At 42.2% G+C, this 19,931-nt stretch overlaps 2 protein-coding genes and 1 long non-coding RNA gene across 3 annotated transcripts; 1 reads left to right on the top strand and 2 right to left on the bottom strand.

The window, feature by feature from the left end:
* Positions 1–47: 47 nt before the first annotated feature.
* LOC137008830 (mucin-21-like) lies at positions 48–2,117 on the bottom strand (the record flags this gene model as incomplete). Its single annotated transcript, XM_067370547.1, has 1 exon — positions 48–2,117. A coding segment is annotated over one exon (2,070 nt), but the record flags the coding sequence as incomplete, so codon positions are not given.
* Positions 2,118–10,444: 8,327 nt separating this feature from the next.
* LOC137009600 (uncharacterized) lies at positions 10,445–10,888 on the bottom strand. The gene is made up of 3 exons (XR_010892932.1): positions 10,795–10,888; positions 10,662–10,721; positions 10,445–10,566 (listed from the first exon to the last, which is right to left on the bottom strand). It is a non-coding gene; the product is annotated as an uncharacterized lncRNA (long non-coding RNA).
* Positions 10,889–11,225: 337 nt separating this feature from the next.
* On the top strand, positions 11,226–19,926 carry LOC137008829 (uncharacterized). Its single transcript, XM_067370546.1, has 2 exons — positions 11,226–19,826; positions 19,913–19,926. The coding sequence occupies exons 1-2, from the start codon at positions 14,213–14,215 to the stop codon at positions 19,924–19,926; spliced, it is 5,628 nt and encodes a 1,875-aa protein (XP_067226647.1). The 5' UTR covers positions 11,226–14,212.
* Positions 19,927–19,931: the final 5 nt, after the last annotated feature.

Genomic DNA, 19,931 nt, shown 5'->3' with positions numbered 1-19,931 from the left:
GAAGTAGTTTTATTTTGTTACAAAAAGATCTTGACTTGTGCCAAAAGTCAAAGAGAACCAGACAATTCTTCAGCATCGTCCTCGCTGAAGGGGAGTTTGACAGAACCAGACCAGTCAGCATCGTCCTCGCTGAAGGTGGCGTTGAAAGAACCGGACCCCTTAGTGTCACCCTGGCTGAAGGTGGCGTTGACTGAACCGGACCCCTTAGCGTTGCCCTGGCTGGAGGTGGCATTGACAGAACCGGACCCCTTAGCGTCACCCTGGCTCAAGGTGGTGTTGAGACAAGCGGACCCCTCAGGGTCATCCTGGCTGGAGGTGGCGTTGACTGAACCGGACCCCTTAGCGCCACCCTGGCTCAAGGTGGTGTTGACAGAACCGGACCCCTCAGGGTCATCCTGGCTGGAGGTGGCGTTGACTGAACCGGACCCCTTAGCGTTACCCTGGCTCAAGGTGGTGTTGACAGAACCGGACCCCTCAGGGTCATCCTGGCTGGAGGTGGCATTGACTGAACCGGACCCCTTAGCGTTACCCTGGCTCAAGGTGGTGTTGACAGAACCGGAACCCTCAGGGTCATCCTGGCTGGAGGTGGCGTTGACTGAACCGGACCCCTTAGCGTCACCCTGGCTCAAGGTGGTGTTGACAGAACTGGACCCCTCAGTGTCACCCTGGCTGAAGGTGGCGTTGAAAGAACCAGACCCCTTAGTGTCACCCTGGCTGAAGGTGGTGTTGAGAGAAGCGGACCCCTTAGCGTCACCCTGGCTCAAGGTGGTGTTGAGAGAAGCGGACCCCTCAGGGTCATCCTGGCTGGAGGTGGCGTTGACAGAACCGGACCCCTTAGTGTCACCCTGGCTGGAGGTGGCGTTGACTGAACCGGACCCCCTAGCGTCACCCTGGCTCAAGGTGGTGTTGAGAGAAGCGGACCCCTCAGGGTCATCCTGGCTGGAGGTGGCGTTGACTGAACCGGACCCCTTAGTGCCACCCTGGCTCAAGGTGGCGTTGACAGAACCGGAACCCTCAGGGTAATCATGGCTGGAGGTGGCGTTGACAGAACCGGACCCCTCAGGGTCATCCTGGCTGGAGGTGGCGTTGACAGAACCGGACCCCTTAGCGTCACCCTGGCTCAAGGTGGCGTTGACAGAACCGGACCCCTCAGGGTCATCATGGCTGGAGGTGGCGTTGACTGAACCGGACCCCTTAGCGTCACCCTGGCTCAAGGTGGTGTTGACAGAACCGGACCCCTCAGGGTCATCCTGGCTGGAGGTGGCATTGACTGAACCGGACCCCTTAGAGTCACCCTGGCTCAAGGTGGTGTTGACAGAACCGGACCCCTCAGGGTCATCCTGGCTGGAGGTGGCGTTGACTGAACCGGACCCCTTAGCGTCACCCTGGCTCAAGGTGGTGTTGACAGAACTGGACCCCTCAGTGTCACCCTGGCTGAAGGTGGCGTTGAAAGAACCAGACCCCTTAGTGTCACCCTGGCTGAAGGTGGTGTTGAGAGAAGCGGACCCCTTAGCGTCACCCTGGCTCAAGGTGGTGTTGAGAGAAGCGGACCCCTCAGGGTCATCCTGGCTGGAGGTGGCGTTGACAGAACCGGACCCCTTAGTGTCACCCTGGCTGGAGGTGGCGTTGACTGAACCGGACCCCCTAGCGTCACCCTGGCTCAAGGTGGTGTTGAGAGAAGCGGACCCCTCAGGGTCATCCTGGCTGGAGGTGGCGTTGACTGAACCGGACCCCTTAGTGCCACCCTGGCTCAAGGTGGCGTTGACAGAACCGGAACCCTCAGGGTAATCATGGCTGGAGGTGGCGTTGACAGAACCGGACCCCTCAGGGTCATCCTGGCTGGAGGTGGCGTTGACAGAACCGGACCCCTTAGCGTCACCCTGGCTCAAGGTGGCGTTGACAGAACCGGACCCCTCAGGGTCATCATGGCTGGAGGTGGCGTTGACTGAACCGGACCCCTTAGCGTCACCCTGGCTCAAGGTGGTGTTGACAGAACCGGACCCCTCAGGGTCATCCTGGCTGGAGGTGGCATTGACTGAACCGGACCCCTTAGAGTCACCCTGGCTCAAGGTGGTGTTGACAGAACCGGACCCCTCAGGGTCATCCTGGCTGGAGGTGGTGTTGACAGAACTGGACCCCTCAGTGTCACCCTGGCTGAAGTTGCTATGCAGGTGGACTGAGTTAGAACTGGATACACCACCCACATTGTCTACAGAGAGAGAAAGGAGTTATTGTTATGAGAAAGTCATTACTTTAGTACAACAAGGGTATTTTACATTAAGAATCAACAAGAAGTCTACAAACCTTTTTGTCCATCACTCCAAGAAGAATTTAAGGATCCACCTTCAACTGGGGAGCTGAATACTGAGAAACACATAGACATTAAAATACACAAATAAGTAAACTTACTGAAACCAGACAAAAAAAGTAAACTTACCATGCCATACCAATTGGTGATAAAGAAGCACCAAAACAGTAATTTTAATCAAACCCATTCTATACTGCAAACCAAGCCACTAAGAACACCAACCTAACCAAGCAAGCTAAAGTTTCTTCTTCTTCTTCTTCTAGGATTTTATGGCGGTTGGCAAACCAACTTAAAAGGTGCATTCCCGCCACCTACTGAAATGGAGTGTGAAGCGCATACTGGAAAGGAAGTTTAATCTAGATCTACTCTTTCAAAAAAAAAAAAAAAAAAAAAAAAAAATATATATATATATATAAAGAGTTTACACAGAAGGGAGTTTTACATTCTATTAAATAATCCTGTTTCCTTTAAAAATATAAATAACTCATGATAAATTCTTGATTGTTTGGTACCTTCTCCTAGGAGAACCTGAAGTGTCAGCTCATTGATATCTATATTTCTTAAGGCGTGTCTTAGCTGGGACCGCTCTCTTTCATAAGCTTCGCATTCTATAAGCACATGTTCTACAGTTTCAGCTAACCCACATTTATCACACTTTCCATTCTCATGTTTACCAATTCTTTGTAAGCATGTATTTAATAAACAATGTCCAATACGCATTCTTGTGACTAAAACGTCCTCTTTCCTGTTTCCGAATCTTCTTCTCTCTGAACCAACTTTTCCTTGAATGCAGTAAAAATGTCTACCTTTTGTTCCTTCATTCCATTCCTTCTGCCAAATTTCCTGTATTTGTTTCGCTATTATCACTTTAATTTCTGTTTTACTTAATGCCACTTCAACGTCAATTTGTGAATGATTTAATGCCTGTTTAGCCAGATTGTCAGCCTCCTCATTTCCTTTCACACCCATATGCGATGGAATCCATACAAGATTTACCAGAACTCCATACTGTCTTGTTTTGTAGAGACTCTGCATTACTTCGTTTATCATGTCTTGCCTTGCTGATGATGTTCCACTTTCCAAGCTATTTAGAGCTGATAGAGAATCTGTACAAATCACTGCCCTTGTTGGTTGTATTTCTTCTATCCACTGAAGTGCTAGACATATTGCTATTATTTCTGCAGTGAATACCGAAATATGATCTGAAGTTCTCTTTGACATTCTAATGTTAAAAAGTGGAATATATACCGCTACTGCTGTTTTCCCAAATTCTGGGTCTTTTGAACCATCAGTATATATTTGCACTGCATTATAATAAGTTTGATCTATGTATTGCTGTATACCTACATTTTCTAATCTATTTGTATCGTTATGCTTTTCTTTGAGCAATTGGATATCAATCAAAGGCATTGGAAAAAGCCAAGGAGGAATTGCTGACCTAGCCACAGTAGGGGCAACATTGAAATCACTTAATCCTATTCTCCGGGCTTCCTCACTGGCCTTCCATCCAAAACTTGATAACTTTTTATGTCCATATTCCCAACAGTCCTCCAACACCATTTTAACTGGGTGACTGTCCGAGTGTCCCTTTATGCTTATGAAATACCTCATCTTTAACTTGAGTCTACGAATTACTTGAGGCATTAAACCCATCTCTACTTGCATTGCTGATATTGGGGAGGATCTAAACGCTCCACAACAAATTCGCATTGCTTGAGACTGAATTGCCTCTAGTTTTACAAGTTGTGTTTTGGATGCAGTGCAATATACCATACTGCCATAATCTATTGCCGATCTTATTAGAGCACAATATATTATTTTAAGGGACTGGCGACATGCTCCCCAATCAACTCCTGCTAAACACCTCATAATATTTAATGCTTTTTTGCATTTGTCAATCAGTTTCTGTATATGTGTACTAAAATTCAATTTCAAATCCATCCATATACCTAAAAACCTCACAACTGCTGTTTGTTTCACTTCTTGTCCATACAATTTAATGTTAATTGTAGGGTTACTTTTCCTTTTTGCAAAACAAATTACCTGGGTTTTATCTACTGAAAACCGAAACCCCCATTCATTTGCCCAGTTTTCTACCATTTCAACGGCATTCTGCAAACATTTTTCCACATACTTTACATTACGCCCTCTTTTCCACAGTGCTCCATCATCTGCATATAAGGATCTTCCAATGCCCCTATCTACCTTTGTAAAGATGTCATTAATCATAATGTTAAACAGAATTGGACTGCTAACGCTTCCCTGAGGTGTACCATTGTCTATTGTGTGTATCTGGGAAAAAGCAGTACTTACTCTTACTTGTATAGTTCTGTTAAACAAGAAATCCCTGATCCAGTTATACATTCTTCCTTTAATCTCCATTTTTTCTAACTTAATTAAAAGTCCCTCTTTCCACATCATGTCGTATGCCTTTTCGACATCAAAAAATACCCCAACTAAAGCTTCCTTATTTACCTGAGCCTTTCTTATTTCAGATTCCAGGCACAGTACTGAGTCCATTGTATTACGTCCTTTCCTAAATCCACTTTGATAAGGTGATAAAATATTATCCCTTTCAATGACATACACTAGTCTACTCATAACCATACGCTCCATTATTTTGCATAAATTAGACGTTAAAGCTATAGGTCTAATAGTTATTTGGCTGTGTATGATCCTTGCCTGGTTTTGGAATTGGCACTATGACCCCATGTTTCCAGTCATTTGGTAACTTTCCTGACTCCCAAACCTTATTAAAAAGCCTCAAAATTGGCTCTAATGCTGTCTCTGATAAATGTTTTACCATCTCATAACAAATGTCATCTCTGCCTGGAGATGTTTGCTTAACCCCTGCAAGCGCTTTTTTCACTTCATACATGGTAAATTCTGAATCCAACGTACTACCCGAAAGTCCTTTTTCCTCCAATAAATGAGGATATTTACTTAATATCTGGTCCCTAGCTTTCCTCACATCCTCTGATAAATTTGAATTACTATGAACTTTAACGAATGTTTCTGCAAACACCTCTGCTTTACCGCTTTCAGATAAAATTTGTCTATTATTATATTCTAATACAGGTATGTTGTAATCTCTTTGTATCCCGCCCATCTTTCGTATCATATTCCATAACTCACTTATTTCAATGTCTTCCCCTATTCTATTACAAAATTCCCTCCAATAATTTCTTTTAGACGTCCTAATAACTCTTCTCACTATAGCTTGTGCCCTTTTATAACTAACTAAATCATTAAAGTTAAGTGACCTTCTTACCCTCTTGAGTGCTTTATTTCTCCTTTTTATTGCCTCATTACATTCCTCATTCCACCACGGCATAGCTTTCCTCCTGCTGCCTGCCTTCCTCTTACCTATTATTTCTTCAGCTGTACTCTGAAGAACTTTGCATATTTCATTATTAAAAACATCTACATCTTCTATACATTCACTTATTTCCTTCATTTTGCTTTCACATAACTCCTTATACTTATCCCAGTCCGCTGACTTGAACCTCCACCTAAGCATTCTTTCCCCCACTCTTTGTTCTATATCTACTCCAACTTTGCTGCAAATAGGAAAATGATCACTTCCTATTGTACTTTGTTTTAGTACCTTCCATTCACATTTACTCGCTAAGCTTTCAGATACTATTGTCAAGTCTAATGCTGAATGCCTTCCCTTATACAAATCAATTCTAGTATGACTTCCATCATTAATGCACACTAATCTTCCCCAATCTAGCATATCTTCGATGATCTCACCATTATAATCTGTTTTTGCGCTTCCCCATATTGAACTGTGAGCGTTAAAATCACCACACCACACCGTTTTTTTGATTTCCATTTCCTCCTATACTTTCTAGAATATCCTTGCTTAACCTATCACATGGATTGTAAAAATTAATTATTCTAATACACCGTGATCCTTCCCATATTTCCACCACCACAACTTCTATTTCCCTATCTACCTCAACTGTTTTGTACCCAATTCCTTGTTTTATAAAAGTAGCTACTCCACCTCCATTCCCTTGATGTCTATCCCTCCGAATAGTAATATAACCCTGTATTAGAAAGTTATATTGTGATTTAAGCCAAGTTTCCTGAATACATATAATATCTGGACCCTTCTCTTGGTTTGCTATAAATTTCTTAAACTCCTGTCCATTTGCTATCAAACTTCTTGCATTCCATTGCAAGATAGATAACACCATTAAGATCCACCACATGTTATCTGACTACTGTTTGGCTATTTAATGTTGGAATCTTGAGCCTTTCATTTATCATGTCAACAGTAACATTCCCCAGATCCAAGTACTTTTCTGCGGCTCTGACAATGATTTTGATTCTTTCAGTCCTGCTTTCAGTTTGAGCTGAACAGTTCACTACTTCAGCAATAAATGCTACAAATGCCACCTTATCATCCACTACTACCTTTTCATCTCTTTGCTCTTCCCTCTGTTGTTTTGAATGAATTTCTTCCTTCCTAGTTTCATTTGTTTTAGGAATCTGGTTTACTTTCTTCAATGCCTCAGCGTATGTTATCCCTTCTGTCATTCTAACATTCTGAGCCTTGACTGCTTTTTTCCGTATCTGACAACCACCGTATCCTGCACTATGTTCCCCACCACAGTTGCAGCATTTAGGATTTACACCTTGCCCACACTTGCCGTACTCATGTTCGCCTCCACACCGCGCACATCTCTGTTTACCTCTGCATACTGCCGCTACGTGACCGAATTTTTGACACTTATAACATCTTAGCGGTGGAGGAACGTATGGTCTTACCGCATATCTTACAAATCCTAAATAAACTTTCTCTGGCATTTTATTTTCATCAAAATGTATCATTACTGAGAGGCTGTCTATCTTTTCGTTATTTCTAACACACTTGAGCCGTCTGACAAACTTTACCGCTGCTCCTGTGATATTCTTTTTAATCTTCTCCTCCGTGACATCTGTCGGAATCCCTGATACAACACCTCTAACCCAATTCTTTTCGTCTGGTATCGAGCATATCACCTTATGTCCAATCATAGATTTTATACCCAGAGCTGATTTTTGCTGCCTACTGTCTTTACAAAACAGCATCAGATTGCCATCCCTCAAAGTCTTAATGCTTTCGACCGTCCCTATCGTTTCTTTCAATGTTTTCGTCAGCTTCAACGGATTAATCACATTTACTGAATCAACAAACTTCAACAGTACCTTATACTCTTCTTTCCTTCTTCTAGCCTGGAGATTTCCTTTCTCACTGCCCGAGTCCCAGTTTTTCTTTCTTTTCCGATTTTCTACTACACTCCACTTACTACTTTCATTCTCGCCGCCTCCACTATCCACATCCTCCATTTCCGGATCACTTTCGGAATCTACGCTACTTCCTTCCATCAGCGCTCCAGTCACAATCCAGCTGTCGCCCTTCCACAAACTCCCCTGAGAAGCACCTCGTTGCAACAACTCCCCCCACGGTAGTCACCCAAGCTAAAGTTCAAACCCAACCAGGTCTTTTAAAGCCAAACAGAAAACTATTTGTACCACCTGGATGACTCGTTAGTGAGCAACAAAATCTGATTGGTCACAGACCAGGTTGAAGAGACATTTGAATAGACCTTTTTCACAAGAATCGGAAATCACGTGACGACGGGTAAAGTTAGTTCCGCTACGGCTATTAGATTGATATGCTTTTTCTCAAATATCGCTTCTTACCTTTTCTGTTTTCCAACCTGCTGTTGTATAATCTACAAAGAAATTATTTTCTACTGGTTTTTAGCTTATACGGCCACTCAGACCGTTGCTCGTATTTACCGGCAGGTGGATTTATATTACCAGCTGTCTTACAGTAAAGGCTGCAAAGCTACTCATTCAGCAATTTCCACGATCGTATCACGTACTACGAACATTATTTATATAATTAATTAATAAAAAAAAATAAAAAAAATCCCAATAGGCTATACTTCAGTGGGGGATATAAAGTCGAGATACATAATATTGTCGTTTAATATGTTTTAAAAATATATAGCATGTAATCTCATATGGCATCACATCCCACATTCAAGCATATGTTATAATTAATCATTTTAATCGATCAGGATTAAACTAAGACATCATTAATTTCCAACACCACACTGTACAACTATCAGTCTTTGCATTAATGTTGCAACAGCACAATACTGTGCATAATACACACTTTATGATGATGACGACAGGAAAATACGAGTGAGAGACTGAAGTGTTTATATCCAGAAATATCAGGGTGCGAGCGGTCCTGTTTCATGAATCAGAGGATCAGGCTTGTGTGATAAGGGAGCTGCCATCTGATCATTTCCCCAGCACGTCGCTAAAAACAATCTATATAGCCTACATCCCAATGTGCATATCCAACCTAAACAGTACTGAATATTACTAATGTCACATAGACTACTATTTAGGATGGATATGCACGTTGAGAAGCAGGCACTGTCTTTAAAGCACATGGAGCGCGATAATGCACAGCCGCGCCAAACAGACACGAATAATTTAACCAGTTTAACCGCTATCACTTTGAATTATTTATTAAATGTAGCTCTTAATGAGAGCTCTGTAGTCTCACCAATAATTCACCAAGAACGTTCAAACATTTTCATGGCATTTAATTCGTAAAACGACTTTGATTCCCGAGCTGGTTCTGAACAAGGCTATCTATCACTGCAACCGGAAAAACTTTTACACAGCGAGGGCCATTCCGGAAGCCAAAAACCCGGAAGTGTGAAAAAGGTCTATTCAATAAGTTTAACCACTCAACATATTTTTTCGCATTACTTGTGCTGCTCGTGTGTTGTTTAATATAGATTTGTGTGTACGATTTTAAACTGATTCTGCCAGTGTAAACTTAAACATTTACACATATTTGGAAATTGTATAGACTACACTGCATATATTAAATGGGCTTTTAATGCATTCATACTGAAATAAATAAGCACAAGTAATATAATGAATTCCAAGGATGAAGTAGTAAATTTAAAATATACTCAAATTTAATATTAGATACACTACAACTTCAGGATATTAAATAATGTATTTTTTTAAATATACTTTCAGTGCATTGTTTACAATGATCATTTTCAGCACAGTTAAAATATACCTCAAATATATTTTTATAAAGTGCAAATACATACTTTTAAAAAATAACCTGAACTTAAAATTTTAGAAAAATACACCTTTAGAAAATATACTAAAGAACAATTATTTTAAAGTGTTAAAAGTTGTATTGTGAAAAATATGATACTAATATACTTTATTTAACGGTCGTACATTTTTTGTATGTATATTTGCAGTGTATTATAGAAAAAGGGAATATATTTAAAATACGATAAAGTATACTTTCTCACTAGAGCAGTCACCTCAAGCTTGTTTAGTTAACTTAATATTCAGTATTTTTGATCTGCATTTACACCAGTGTATGAGAACTAAACGATGACACTTTTCTCCAGCGCTGCTATATAGATAAACTAAAATGACTTTTACAATCAATACTGAAGTTAATCCGGACAATGAATGTTTTCTTCTAGAGCTGCACAGACAAAGTTCCCGTTATCACTGTAAAGCAGCTCTGGCAACCTGCATTCTTAAAAGGTGTTTTTTTTTTAAGCAAACCTAAAAGATGGAGTTAACAAAAACCAAGCAACCCATTAAAAAAAAGGAAGTGGTTTTATTTTGTTACAAAGAGATCTTGACTTGTGCCAAAAGTCAAAGAGAACCAGACAATTCTTCAGCATCGTCCTCGCTGAAGGGGAGTTTGACAGAACCAGACCAGTCAGCATCGTCCTCGCTGAAGGTGGCGTTGACTGAACCGGACCCCTTAGCGTTACCCTGGCTGAAGGTGGCGTTGACAGAACCGGACCCCTTAGCGTCACCCTGGCTCAAGGTGGTGTTGACTGAACCGGACCCCTTAGCGTCACCCTGGCTCAAGGTGGCGTTGACAGAACCGGACCCCTCAGGGTCATCCTGGCTGGAGGTGGTGTTGACTGAACCGGACCCCTTAGTGTCACCCTGGCTCAAGGTGGCGTTGACTGAACCGGACCCCTTAGCGTCACCCTGGCTCAAGGTGGTGTTGACAGAACCGGACCCCTCAGGGTCATCCTGGCTGGAGGTGGCGTTGACTGAACCGGACCCCTTAGCGTCACCCTGGCTCAAGGTGGTGTTGACAGAACTGGACCCCTCAGTGTCACCCTGGCTGAAGTTGCTATGCAGGTGGACTGAGTTAGAACTGGATACACCACCCACATTGTCTACAGAGAGAGAAAGGAGTTATTGTTATGAGAAAGTCATTACTTTAGTACAACAAGGGTATTTTACATTAAGAATCAACAAGAAGTCTACAAACCTTTTTGTCCATCACTCCAAGAAGAATTTAAGGATCCACCTTCAACTGGGGAGCTGAATACTGAGAAACACATAGACATTAAAATACACAAATAAGTAAACTTACTGAAACCAGACAAAAAAAGTAAACTTACCATGCCATACCAATTGGTGATAAAGAAGCACCAAAACAGTAATTTTAATCAAACCCATTCTATACTGCAAACCAAGCCACTAAGAACACCAACCTAACCAAGCAAGCTAAAGTTTAAACCCAACCAGGTCTTTTAAAGCCAAACAGAAAACTGTTTGTACCACCTGGATGACTCATTAATCTGCTAATTAATTAATCAATTCATTAATTAATTAATCACTCAGCACACAAGCTGATGTTATATCTCCCATAGAACTAATGGGTACTGAACAAAAGTAAGATAAGGGATTAAGCTGGGATTTTCCAGTTATCCTGGCTGAATTTAGCCCTGACTCAGTTGCATGAAAGTAGGTTTTTACAGTCACTCCATAGTCTCCTGTAAATATGTTGCATCATTTTAATTATCCTGGATTAAAATACTAGATATGCTGTCATTCATCTAATTATGGTTACTGTTATAATGAAGACTGCTCTTCATATCGCTGTCAGAGGTTTGATATATTGCAGTATGTTTTGATTTAATAAAGAATGTCACTCTTTCATGTATACATGCATTTTATTTTGCATTAGTAGTATTTTATCTTCTCAAATTCTAGTTCCAGTTCACTGGATCAATAACTAGATAGTGTATTGGACATTCACGAGAAAGGTAGGAGACCACAATGTTTTTGGAATTTTATTTTAATTCACTTGTCAGCTTGGAGCTTTAAGGCTGGTTCACACTGTGTGATTTTGGCCAAGATTTGGTCGTCTGAGACAAATTTTGCAAATCCTAAAAGATTCCTATAATCCTAGCCTAAAATCTGTTGTCTTTGATCGCTAGTTTGACATGTTCACCGACCGCCGGTTAATGACCGTTGCGATCAAATTTTACCTCAGACGAAATTCTGGCAGTGTCAGAAGATTTGGCGCACAATCCTCCAGTGTGACTTCTCCTACGACGAACGTCAAATTTTCTTCTTTTTTCAAGACAAGCCGTGATCAAAATTAATGATAGAGATGTCGTTGTTAGCCACCATTTCAGTCCCGCGTGTAATGCAGCTCACTGTCAACGAATGTGTATGTTTTGATGATGTAAAACTCCGGACAAGTTTTCATGTGAGCGTCCGTTTTTAACGCGTTTTGACTGTCGTGCAGTCTGACATAATGACAACTGAGATCCCACAGTGTGACATGAGGATCATGTTCGTACAGTCTGACAAGTAACCATCGCAAAGGACTATTATAAATCGCGCAGTGTGAACCCGGCTTTAGAGAGAAAAATTACAATCATTTATACATTGTGTTACAGTCATCCAGGCTTTCTATTAAATGTTCACAGTTTTTGTTAGTTAGTCAAAGAACAACACCATCATGTCAAATGTAGTACATTTAAGAATGGACTGTATATTCATATTATATCTGCAAAAAATATGGAAAAGCTCTGTTGCAATTTATATATGAGAAATATTTTGGGTTGCACAGATTTAGTTTATGAAACATGAAAACAAAGAAAGAAAGAAAAAAACAACAGAAAAAGTAATCCGCACAAACAAATGCAACGTTCAAGGTCCAAACTACTTTACTGAAGATTAACATAGAAAGTGACAACAAAATACACTGATTTTACACAAGAACAAAGAGCAAATGTTTAGATCTATCTTCGCTATAACTAGCATGGCATTTACATGCTGACATTGATAGATTTGGTGCGGTTTACCAGGGTGCTTTAACATAACTTCCAAAACACAATGACAAATGACAAAAAAAACATAAAATTACATATTCATCAATAACACCCCTAAATAGTTTGAAGGAATTGTTCAAAACAGGACACTTCTGAACAGTCACATCCATCTGAAAAACATACACTTATAACTGCAAGGACTTCAGAAGACGCTATCTGGATCAACATGCATTCCCAAATTTCTATATATCCTAATTATTGTTAAAATGTAATTCATTTTCCCAGGAGCTTGTTGCTTCTACCTTCAGTTAAACAGTCAGTTAAACTGTTTGTAAATTAATTGCCTAAATTATTACATTATTTGCTCACTGCATTCTTTAAATTGTAATGTTGACATGCATTCTCTGTAAAGCTGCTTTGAAACGATATGTATTGTGAAAAGCGCTATACAAATAAATGTGAATTGAATAACTTATTTAGATTCCTTTTAATCCTGTATATCTGTCAAAACTGTATTTGTAAACTGAATATCACAAGTGGTAAACAGAGTAAAGCAAAATCCATCAGCTGCATACGTTTAAACTGTGTGTTAATGATGAAACAACGTCACAATTGTTCGTTAATGGGGAGCCCAGGTGATGCAAATCAGTGCCAATGCTCGTTTTTAAAATGCCTGGTTGCACTTTCAAACTGAATGGTTGAACCTGTGGCCAAAATGTTTTCTTTTAAACTCATTATTTTATTGTATCTGTATCATTCATGTAGTGAAGGTAGTTTGATATGTTTAACATTGTGATGGGAAACCGAGGCTTTCTGAAGCGTTTGAGGCTTTCATCAAATTACACCGAAAAATGGTTTATTACTCGAAGCTTTTAACAGTGCACATTAGCGACATCTGGTGGTCAGACTTGTTTTCTTCACCATATCTAAATCATCGCGCAGCAGATCTGTGGTTTAAAAAAAGCATGTGACCAAATGAAACGTCGGAAGTCTGACATACGTAATCACTCTTGTCTTGGATCAATACATTTCTGTCTAATCTGATCTAATCTCGTCTAAATTAATTTGACAATGAGACCACAACTCGTGTCATTTGAAGCCTGGTCAACGGATTCACAAATTGATCTATAATATAATTGACGTGAGTAGTTGAAAAAATATTTTGGTTGAGCTGTTTAACCCTTATGTTCTGTACGGGGTCTCTGAGACCCCAGCAATAAAACACGATTAAATGCATTTTCTATTTATGCATCAGGTTAAGCGCCCTTTTTTTTTTTTTTTTTTTTTTCAAAACGGCTGTCTAGACTTTCCCATGCTGCATGATGTTCGAAGCTTCAAACATCATCAATCACTTGGTATTGTCATTTCGACACAAACATTGGTACAGTGTGTGATACAATAGTGCTTTAAAAACTGTGTGGAAGCATTGGAGCCCCGGTATAAACCGTCCCATCACTAGTTTAACATGACATTTTAATATATGGGTATTAAAATTAGTTTCTCTTGTTAATGGCAAGTTTTTCTCTTTTTCTTTTTTTTTTTTTTTTTTTTTTTTCCTTCAGTTTTCTGTTCCCCAATCGAACGTGATTTGCATGTGTCTGACTGGAGTGATGCTGGGAATGTACTACAAGAAAACAAAGGTTTGGTTGAAAATTATCTATATTAATTAGCATAAAGATGTATGAACTTGCATGCTAAAGTTTTTAACTACCATGTTGTATTGAAATTGAAGACCATCTAATTCCACAGTAGTATGTTGCCATCTGTTAAATTTAAGTTTATTCAAATGCTCTTTTTAGGACATACTGAACATGATGACAACTCAAACCATTTTGAGAAGTCTAATTCTGAAATGGAGAAACCAAGTTTTAACTCCTCTGAGAAGTCCAGCTCTAACCTTGAGAAATCTAGTGCTCCCATGGAACCTGGATTCTCTCCATCTGAGAAGTCTAGCTCTCACCCTGAGAAACCCAGTACACCCATGGAACCCAGTTTATCCCTCCCTCCTGAGAAACCCAGTTCTAAACCTGAGAAACCTAGTGCTCCTATGAATCTCCGTTCATCCCTCCCTTCTGAGGAACCCAGTTCTAAACCTGAAACACCTAGTGCTCCTATGAATCACAGTTCATCCCTCCCTTCTGAGAAACCCAGTTCTAAACCTGAGAAACCTAGTGCTCCAGTGGAACCTGGTTCCCCTCAATCTGAGAAGTCTACCTCTCACCCTGAGAAACCCAGTTCTAACCCTGAAATACCTAGTGCTCCTATGAATCGCAGTTCATCCCTCCCTTCTGAGGAACCCAGATCTAAACCTGAAACACCTAGTGCTCCTATGGAATCTGGTTCCCCTCAATCTGAGAAGTCTAGCTCTCACCCTGAGAAACCTAGTTCTAACCCTGAGAAACCTAGTGCTCCTATGAATCACAGTTCATCCCTCCCTTCTGAGAAACCCAGTTCTAAACCTGAGAAACCCAGTACACCTATGGAACCCAGTTTATCCCTCCCTTCTGAGAAACCCAGTTCTAACCCTGAGAAACCTAGTGCTCCTATGAGTCTCAGTTCACCCCTCCCTTCTGAGAAACCCAGTTCTAAACCTGAGAAACCTAGTGCTCCAATGGAATCTGGTTCCCCTCAATCTGAGAAGTCTACCTCTCACCCTGAGAAACCCAGTTCTAACCCTGAAACACCTAGTGCTCCTATGAATCGCAGTTCATCCCTCCCTTCTGAGAAACCCAGTTCTAAACCTGAGAAACCCAGTACATCTATGGAACCCAGTTCATCCCTCCCTTCTGAGAAACCCAGTTCTAAACCTGAGAAACCCAGTACAACTATGGAACCCAGTTTATCCCTCCCTTCTGAGAAACCCAGTTCTAACCCTGAGAAACCTAGTGCTCCTATGAATCTCAGTTCACCCCTCCCTTCTGAGAAACCCAGTTCTAAACCTGAGAAACCTAGTGCTCCAATGGAATCTGGTTCCCCTCAATCTCAGAAGTCTAGCGCTCACCCTGAGAAACCCAGTTCTAAACCTGAGAAACCCAGTACACCTATGGAACCCAGTTTATCCCTCCCTTCTGAGAAACCCAGTTCTAAACCTGAGAAACCTAGTGCTCCTATGAATCTCAGTTCATCCTTCCCTTCTGAGGAACCAAGTTCTAAACCTGCAAAACCCAGTTCTAAACCTGAGACACCTAGTGCTCCTATGAATCTCAGTTCATCCCTCCCTTCTGAGAAACCCAGTTCTATACCTGAGACACCTAGTGCTCCTATGAATCTCAGTTCATCCTTCCCTTCTGAGGAACCAAGTTCTAAACCTGCAAAACCCAGTTCTAAACCTGAGAAACCCAGTACATCTATGGAACCCAGTTCATCCCTCCCTTCTGAGGAACCCAGATCTAAACCTGAAACACCTAGTGCTCCTATGGAATCTGGTTCCCCTCAATCTGAGAAGTCTAGCTCTCACCCTGAGAAACCCAGTTCTAACCCTGAGAAACCCAGTGCTCCTATGAATCTCAGTTCATCCCTCCCTTCTGAGAAACCCAGTTCTAAACCTGAGAAACCCAGTACACCTATGGAATCCAGTTTATCCCTCCCTTCTGAGAAACCCAGTTCTAAACCTGAGAAACCTAGTGTTCCTATGAATCTCAGTTCATCCCTCCCTTCTGAGGAACCCAGTTCTAAACCTGAAACACCTAGTGCTCCTATGAATCACAGTTCATCCCTCCCTTCTGAGAAACCCAGTTCTAAACCTGAGAAACCCAGTACAACTATGGAACCCAGTTTATCCCTCCCTTCTGAGAATCCCAGTTCTAACCCTGAGAAACCTAGTGCTCCTATGAATCTCAGTTCACCCCTCCCTTCTGAGAAACCCAGTTCTAAACCTGAGAAACCTAGTGCTCCAATGGAATCTGGTTCCCCTCAATCTGAGAAGTCTACCTCTCACCCTGAGAAACCCAGTTCTAACCCTGAAACACCTAGTGCTCCTATGAATCACAGTTCATCCCTCCCTTCTGAGAAACCCAGTTCTAAACCTGAGAAACCCAGTACATCTATGGAACCCAGTTCATCCCTCCCTTCTGAGGAACCCAGTTCTAAACCTGAGACACCTAGTGCTCCTATGAATGTCAGTTCATCCCTCCCTTCTGAGAAACCCAGTTCTAAACCTGAGAAACCCAGTACACCTATGGAACCCAGTTCATCCCTCCCTTCTGAGGTACTCCGTTCTAAACCTGAGACACCTAGTGCTCCTATGAATCTCAGTTCATCCCTCCCTTCTGAGAAACCCAGTTCTAAACCTGAGAAACCTAGTGCTCCTATGAATCTCAGTTCATCCCTCCCTTCTGAGGAACCCAGTTCTAAACCTGAAACACCTAGTGCTCCTATGAATCTCAGTTCATCCCTCCCTTCTGAGAAACCCAGTTCTAAACCTGAGAAACCTAGTGCTCCTATGAATCTCAGTTCATCCCTCCCTTCTGAGAAACCCAGTTCTAAACCTGAGAAACCCAGTACACCTATTGAACCCAGTTCATCCCTCCCTTCTGAGGAACCCAGATCTAAACCTGAAACACCTAGTGCTCCTATGGAACCTGGTTCCCCTCAATCTGAGAAGTCTACCTCTCACCCTGAGAAACCCAGTTCTAACCCTGAAACACCTAGTGCTCCTATGAATCGCAGTTCATCCCTCCCTTCTGAGAAACCCAGTTCTAAACCTGAGAAACCCAGTACACCTATGGAACCCAGTTCATCCCTCCCTTCTGAGGAACCCAGATCTAAACCTGAAACACCTAGTGCTCCTATGGAATCTGGTTCCCCTCAATCTGAGAAGTCTAGCTCTCACCCTGAGAAACCCAGTTCTAAACCTGAAAAACCCAGTACACCTATGGAACCCAGTTTATCCCTCCCTTCTGAGAAACCCAGTTCTAAACCTGAGAAACCTAGTGCTCCTATGAATCTCAGTTCATCCCTCCCTTCTGAGAAACCCAGTTCTATACCTGAGACACCTAGTGCTCCTATGAATCTCAGTTCATCCTTCCCTTCTGAGGAACCAAGTTCTAAACCTGCAAAACCCAGTTCTAAACCTGAGACACCTAGTGCTCCTATGAATCTCAGTTCATCCCTCCCTTCTGAGAAACCCAGTTCTAAACCTGAGACACCTAGTGCTCCTATGAATCTCAGTTCATCCCTCCCTTCTGAGAAACCCAGTTCTAAACCTGAGAAACCTAGTGCTCCAATGGAATCTGGTTCCCCTCAATCTGAGAAGTCTAGCTCACACCCTGAGAAACCCAGTTCTAACCCTGAGAAACCTAGTGCTCCTATGAATCTCAGTTCATCCCTCCCTTCTGAGGAACCCAGTTCTAAACCTGAGAAACCCAGTACACCTATGGAACCCAGTTCATCCCTCCCTTCTGAGGAACCCAGATCTAAACCTGAAACACCTAGTGCTCCTATGAATCTCAGTTCATCCTTCCCTTCTGAGAATCCCAGTTCTAACCCTGAGAAACCTAGTGCTCCTATGAATCTCAGTTCATCCCTCCCTTCTGAGAATCCCAGTTCTAACCCTGAGAAACCCAGTACACCTATGGAACCCAGTTTATCCCTCCCTTCTGAGAATCCCAGTTCTAACCCTGAGAAACCTAGTGCTCCTATGAATCTCAGTTCATCCTTCCCTTCTGAGGAACCAAGTTCTAAACCTGCAAAACCCAGTTCTAAACCTGAAACACCTAGTGCTCCTATGAATCACAGTTCATCCCTCCCTTCTGAGAAACCCAGTTCTAAACCTGAGAAACCCAGTACAACTATGGAACCCAGTTTATCCCTCCCTTCTGAGAATCCCAGTTCTAACCCTGAGAAACCTAGTGCTCCTATGAATCTCAGTTCACCCCTCCCTTCTGAGAAACCCAGTTCTAAACCTGAGAAACCTAGTGCTCCAATGGAATCTGGTTCCCCTCAATCTGAGAAGTCTACCTCTCACCCTGAGAAACCCAGTTCTAACCCTGAAACACCTAGTGCTCCTATGAATCACAGTTCATCCCTCCCTTCTGAGAAACCCAGTTCTAAACCTGAGAAACCCAGTACATCTATGGAACCCAGTTCATCCCTCCCTTCTGAGGAACCCAGTTCTAAACCTGAGACACCTAGTGCTCCTATGAATCTCAGTTCATCCCTCCCTTCTGAGAAACCCAGTTCTAAACCTGAGAAACCTAGTGCTCCAATGGAATCTGGTTCCCCTCAATCTGAGAAGTCTAGCTCACACCCTGAGAAACCCAGTTCTAACCCTGAGAAACCTAGTGCTCCTATGAATCTCAGTTCATCCCTCCCTTCTGAGGAACCCAGTTCTAAACCTGAGAAACCTAGTGCTCCTATGAATCTCAGTTCATTCCTCCCTTCTGAGGAACCAAGTTCTAAACCTGCAAAACCCAGTTCTAAACTTGAGACACCTAGTGCTCCTATGAATCTCAGTTCATCCCTCCCTTCTGAGAAACCCAGTTCTAAACCTGAGAAACCTAGTGCTCCTATGAATCTCAGTTCATCCCTCCCTTCTGAGAAACCCAGTTCTAAACCTGAAACACCTAGTGCTCCTATGAATCGCAGTTCATCCCTCCCTTCTGAGAAACCCAGTTCTAAACCTGAGAAACCCAGTACACCTATGGAACCCAGTTCATCCCTCCCTTCTGAGGAACCCAGATCTAAACCTGAAACACCTAGTGCTCCTATGGAATCTGGTTCCCCTCAATCTGAGAAGTCTAGCTCTCACCCTGAGAAACCCAGTTCTAAACCTGAGAAACCCAGTACACCTATGGAACCCAGTTTATCCCTCCCTTCTGAGAATCCCAGTTCTAACCCTGAGAAACCTAGTGCTCCTATGAATCTCAGTTCATCCTTCCCTTCTGAGGAACCAAGTTCTAAACCTGCAAAACCCAGTTCTAAACCTGAGACACCTAGTGCTCCTATGAATCTCAGTTCATCCCTCCCTTCTGAGAAACCCAGTTCTAAACCTGAGAAACCTAGTGCTCCAATGGAATCTGGTTCCCCTCAATCTGAGAAGTCTAGCTCACACCCTGAGAAACCCAGTTCTAACCCTGAGAAACCTAGTGCTCCTATGAATCTCAGTTCATCCCTCCCTTCTGAGAAACCCAGTTCTAAACCTGAGAAACCTAGTGCTCCTATGAATCTCAGTTCATCCCTCCCTTCTGAGAAACCCAGTTCTAAACCTGAGAAACCTAGTGCTCCTATGAATCTCAGTTCATCCCTCCCTTCTGAGAAACCCAGTTCTAAACCTGAGAAACCTAGTGCTCCTATGAATCTCAGTTCATCCCTCCCTTCTGAGAAACCCAGTTCTAAACCTGAGAAACCTAGTGCTCCTATGAATCTCAGTTCATCCCTCCCTTCTGAGAAACCCAGTTCTAAACCTGAGAAACCTAGTGCTCCTATGAATCTCAGTTCATCCCTCCCTTCTGAGAAACCCAGTTCTAAACCTG

This window comes from Chanodichthys erythropterus, chromosome 20 (genome assembly GCF_024489055.1).
Source record: "Chanodichthys erythropterus isolate Z2021 chromosome 20, ASM2448905v1, whole genome shotgun sequence".
NCBI classification, from domain to species: domain Eukaryota; kingdom Metazoa; phylum Chordata; class Actinopteri; order Cypriniformes; family Xenocyprididae; genus Chanodichthys; species Chanodichthys erythropterus.
This window is presented reverse-complemented; position numbering and strand designations above follow the sequence as displayed.